The sequence below is a fragment of the Primulina tabacum genome, chromosome 8, assembly GCF_025594145.1.
Source record: "Primulina tabacum isolate GXHZ01 chromosome 8, ASM2559414v2, whole genome shotgun sequence".
Taxonomy (NCBI): domain Eukaryota; kingdom Viridiplantae; phylum Streptophyta; class Magnoliopsida; order Lamiales; family Gesneriaceae; genus Primulina; species Primulina tabacum.
The window spans coordinates 41,416,658-41,421,871 of NC_134557.1; the positions used below are offsets into that span (position 1 = coordinate 41,416,658).

Genomic DNA, 5,214 nt, shown 5'->3' on the forward strand with positions numbered 1-5,214 from the left:
TAAGATGGGGGTACACGGACCCCGTGTAGGGGTCCGGGTTGGCATGAAAATTTCGTGTTTTTGAAGAAAAACGGACACGGACTCCGTGTCGAGGTCCGGGAAAGGGTCCGTGTAGCCTTTGGACGTGAAAATTCACTAACTTAATTATTCATTCTTCCAACCCAAGCCTAAGGACCATGAACCAACACCTCAAGACTCATCCTAGTATGTTATTACATTGATTCGAACCCGTACAAACCCACCAAACATCCCCAAGCATCGTCAAACAACATCAATACACAATAACCCGTAATTCGACATCGTTTCGTTTCCTACGACTTCTATTACATCCCAAGCCAATCCCGACCCAAACGAACCACCAAATAACACCTAAACACATCTCGTAACATCTCGTAAAATTCGGGTCTCACGGGTCTAACCGGGCCCATTTCGCATTTGAGATGGAGCGGGTCCGGAGAATATTTAACCGAGGTGGGACGGGTAATAGGTCAGTTTTCTTCATGGAACAGGTCTTGAGTCTAGCCCTATTTACCGCATTTCCGCCCTATTTACATTTCCAGACCTCTTATTTAAAGAAATAACAAAACGTTGATGATTGGGAAAACACGCGTGACAGTAAATTGTCTGAACCTCTTTATGTGAATAAATATGAAAACATTGGTGTTATTAGGCCCATAAGAACATTGAACTCCGTATCAGAAGCAAGCAATCGTTTTCGTGTGGCCCGCGTGTTTTCCCAATTGGGCCTTAGGCCTTAGGCCTTCTAGTGTATTAAAATCTGATTTCGGCTTTGATTTATCGTTAGGCCCGTAACATATCAGTTTGCGCCCGTTCCATATATTAAATAGCTTTATCTCTCATGGCTCCTGTCCAAGCAATTCCACTCCCAAATCCTTCTGCCCCCCTCCACCTGTTAGCGGGCAGTGCAGCAGCTTGGGAACACAGTTTCCATGTCGCTCTCACTTGTCCATACCGTCTTTCTTACGAAGCCCTCCCATTTCCTCTCTGGAAGAAGCATTATTTTTGGCCTACAACTTTCATCTTTCTCAACATCCTTCGCCCCGATTCCTTCGGAAAAAGTTAACGCTTGCAAGAAATGGCGGCATCCTGTGGCGTCACTTCTCGAACTTGGTGGTGCTAAGATTTCTAGAGAAGGTCGTATGATCCACTCTTTTCTTTATGATTTCAGAGCCACATATTAAGCAGATTAACAATCAACCGAATTTATAAATATGGTTTTATTTTTTTTATTAATCTAATATAGCTCAGCTCCACTGTGTTAATTCTGATTTTTTATCTATCTAGTTGGATTGATAACAATATTCAATATGTGGATGTTTTAATGTTTATGAACCGACTTATGAAAAATGATTGCCTATTTATATTGATTATTTTGAGCAATAACTTGTTTAACATGCGTCAGCAAAGGGTTTTGAAGTCGAATAAATTAGTTTCTTGATCCTTTTCATGTCTGGATGATGTAGATTATTTTTTCTGATTATCTTAGTATTGATTGGTGATGGCCTTACGCATAAACATGCAGAAATAGTGAAGGATGATCCAACAAATAATGTTCCCGATTCAATTTTCTCAAAGCTGGGATTGCAGCTTCATAGGAGGGATCAACATCCTCTTGGCATACTAAAGAATGCAATCTATGATTATTTTGATACCAACCATCCTAACAAATTTGATAAATTTGATGATTTGAGCCCTTTAGTATCTGTAAAAGCGGTATGTTAGTATGCACAGAAAGGAATTTAAGGTTTTTACTTCCTTCTTCCCTAATGCTCGTGTTTTATCTGCTAATTTTCCTGTTATTCATGTCATCATTGAAATTCATGTTTGATAGTTCTTCCTGCCAGTAGAAGTTTCTATTCTCGCATTTTCTCTTAATTTATGCACCTATTGAATTTTCATGCTTATATAAGCACACAAAATTCAAAACAGAAATATCAAGGTCTGAAAGGAATGCTTTATGCTTTTAGAAATTGTAACCCCCAGTGCAAGGATTGTTTAAGATTTGCATGGAGTTCTGTATAACTGGGATCAAATCAGTGTCATTGTTAGTATCAATGTCCAACTTCATAGTCTGTAGCTTTAACATTAAATGTTTAATGATACTCAGCAGTAAGCTAGCTGATTAGTGTGGGTAGAAAAGTTAGACAGATGTTACTAACATGGAATTCTGTAGAATGTTTGCATTTTTATGATTCCGGTTTCTGGGATAATGTTGTGAGTTCTTTTCTTCTTTCTCCTTAATTGCATTGAACTTGCAATTTTGTTATTTATATTAATTGAATGACGTAATAAGATTATGTTTTCATGCAGAATTTTGATGATGTATTAGTGCCTACTGATCATGTGAGCAGGAGTTATAATGATACATATTATGTGGATTCTCAAACTGTCCTGAGATGCCATACAAGTGCACATCAAGCTCAGTTGCTAAGGGAGGGGCATACTCATTTCCTTGTTACTGGAGATGTTTACAGAAGAGATTCGATTGATTCAACTCACTACCCAGTATTTCATCAGGTTTGTCTGAGGGTATATTTGCTATCATGTCATGTAGCTGACTTTGGTCCTTCTATTCAAAGATGTTAATGGTGCCTAATTAGCAGATGGAAGGGGTCCGAGTTTTCTCTCCAAGGGACTGGGAAGATTCTGGTACTAATGCTACGTCATATGTAGCTGAGGATCTAAAGAAATGTCTTGAGGGTTTGGCACAGCATTTATTTGGTAAGTTGGGAATGAAATCTAAGTTTTAATTTGGATGATAGAATGAGTAATTTTGATTGCAATCCAGATTCGATGTAGTTTGTAATATTTAGAATCAAATTCATCGCAGCTAGAGACAGTAAGTTGAATACCGTTCGTGCTTATGGTTCCTTTAACATTGAAGGTTCCTTGGAGTTGGGATATAGCAACTATAGTTCGGTTCTAAATTTTCGTATTTATGTTTTTACATTTTTTTCTTCAAAACTCATATATTCCTTATTGAGCACGTCCTCGCTAGAAGTAAGACTAAAGAAGCAGCAGAGGAAAGTGAAACTGAAGACAGAAAGAAGGATATTACAAAATCATGTACTGGATCAATGGTCAAATAAATTTAAGAATTTGACTTTTAAGGGTTTTAATGAGTATGAGAATATACCTGGTAAATGGCTAGATTTTTTTCACAGTCAATGTAAGGTCAACAGGATTTTTTTTACTTGGTCTAAGAGTTTGATGGAGCCTGAATGCTCGGATTTTTATGAAAGGTCAATGCTTGTGTTTCCTTTGGTCAGGTGGCGTGGAGATGCGCTGGATTGATGCTTATTTTCCCTTCACAAATCCCTCGTTTGAATTGGAAATATATTTTCAGGTAGAATGGTTCTTTGAGAAATTTTCTTTTTAACGCGTGGAGGCTTATCAGGCTATTAGATTAAGTTTGAGTCAAACCCATTTTTACATGAGTTACTATTAATGCTCTCTTTTTGTATTGTTTTAAAATTCCCTTTCCTCTTGTCTGGAAATCGTCTCAGTGGCACCTAGTCATATTAGCGTGTGATATTTTTTCAGGAAACGTGGCTGGAAGTATTGGGTTGTGGAGTAATGGAACAAGAAATACTCAAGAGAACTGGTAGAACAAACAACGTTGCTTGGGCTTTTGGGCTCGGACTGGAGCGACTGGCTATGGTTCTATTTGACATTCCAGATATTCGCCTTTTTTGGACCAATGACCAGCGGTTTACTTCACAAGTATTTATTTATTTTCTTTAATATTTTGTTGCTGCTTTACATCATTTATAGGACTTGAACACTAATCTATTATTTTGTGTAGTTCTCCAAGGGACAGCTCGGGGTGAAGTTCAAACAATTCTCGAAGGTATGACTATCATTACCTAGAAATAGTTTGTCCGATTGCTTTTATCAGTATCAAATGGAAAATCAGAGCTACTTCCGAAAACTATTTTCATTTTGACCTTCAATTGTAACTTTGTAGTACCCTCCATGTTATAAGGACGTGAGTTTCTGGATTAGCGATGCATTTACCGAAAATAACCTCTGTGAAATTATCAGAGGTGTTGCTGGGGATCTTGTGGAGGAGGTAAGGTTGTATTGTACTTTGTTGTAGGCTTGTATTCAATGATTTAGTAGTTTTAGAACCCTTGACTATTGAACATTTAGTGAAGAGTATGATACTCTTTTGAGTTGCTCCGCTACATCATTTGTAAGTGGATCCTCTGGTGAAATTGTCATGATAAGCACATATATTAGAAATACATGAGACGATATCCTTGATATTTGTGACAGTGAAGTGCCATTTATTAACTATTTAAAGAAATTATCCCTTTATTAAAGTACTTAGTTAATAGGACTTAATCAATCAATTGCCAGCATTTTCTAAATTTCAGGCTCTGCAGTAGAAATGAAAATCGCAGTTGGATCTCTGTATGATAGAATTTTAAGCTGGAAAATATCATTAATAATGATCTTTCAGGTGACGTTGATCGATAACTTTACCAATAAGAAAGGAATGACGAGTCACTGCTATAGGGTAGCGTATAGGTCGATGGAACGGTCTCTAACTGATGAGGAAATTAACGATTTACAGGTGACTGTTTTGTTGCTACAAGAATCTTGTGTAATTTATTTACATCCATTCTGAGATACTGTTTTACAGTGGAGAGTACGGGAACAAATTGAGGCCAAGTTGAAGGTTGTTATGAGATGAGTCTGCTTATAAAAGATGAAGTTGAAGGAACTGGTTCTTGTTTCGTAGAAGATCTGCACCAACGCATTTCCTTTTTTCCTCAGCATATTTCAGCCAAGAATACAAGTGCCAAGGCTCTTTATGTAAACAATATCTATTTTCTTATTGTTTTATTAGAATCACACAATAATATTATATTTAATGTGTATTAGCATACAACACAAGTGGACTTTGTTGGAAAGATTTCTTTGGCCCACCGTTTTTCTCTGCTTGTAACCTCAAAAAATACATGATTTTAAGATTTTCCATTGGAAAGGTTCAAACGCTCCATAAGTCTTTGTAATTTCCATGGTGATAGAAATGCGATTACACGGCGAGTTGAAAGAAAGTACACAAATGGAAATGATTGTTGCCAAACATGTATTTTTATTCTCTCAAAAATATTTTCGCCAAATGTCACAAAAAAACACTTCATTTAGTCATTGGAAAAACTTTTGTTAATTTAGCGATGATTT

At 36.9% G+C, this 5,214-nt stretch overlaps 1 protein-coding gene across 2 annotated transcripts; it reads left to right on the plus strand.

Moving 5' to 3' along the window:
* The first annotated feature begins 845 nt into the window (after positions 1 to 845).
* On the plus strand, positions 846 to 4,962 carry LOC142554223 (phenylalanine--tRNA ligase, chloroplastic/mitochondrial). Of its 2 annotated transcripts, none has more exons than XM_075664914.1 (10): positions 846 to 1,155; positions 1,508 to 1,734; positions 2,332 to 2,538; positions 2,625 to 2,742; positions 3,291 to 3,367; positions 3,565 to 3,744; positions 3,827 to 3,871; positions 3,989 to 4,093; positions 4,487 to 4,600; positions 4,670 to 4,962. In XM_075664914.1, exons 1-10 carry the CDS (start codon positions 951 to 953, stop codon positions 4,718 to 4,720), a joined length of 1,329 nt encoding a protein of 442 aa, XP_075521029.1. In that variant the 5' UTR covers positions 846 to 950; the 3' UTR covers positions 4,721 to 4,962. The 2 variants fall into 2 exon arrangements, with proteins under 2 accessions (XP_075521029.1, XP_075521030.1); XM_075664915.1 differs by having other exon boundaries at positions 847 to 1,155; positions 1,544 to 1,734.
* Positions 4,963 to 5,214: the final 252 nt, after the last annotated feature.

Bases quoted from the DNA above. Each gene is read 5' to 3' on its own strand.
- LOC142554223 (XM_075664914.1), top strand. From the start codon at position 951: ATGTCGCTCTCACTTGTCCATACCGTCTTTCTTACGAAGCCCTCCCAT. The intron at 3,368-3,564 runs GTAGAATGGTTC...ATATTTTTTCAG, and splicing joins AATTGGAAATATATTTTCAG to GAAACGTGGCTGGAAGTATT. The intron at 4,094-4,486 runs GTAAGGTTGTAT...ATGATCTTTCAG, and splicing joins CTGGGGATCTTGTGGAGGAG to GTGACGTTGATCGATAACTT.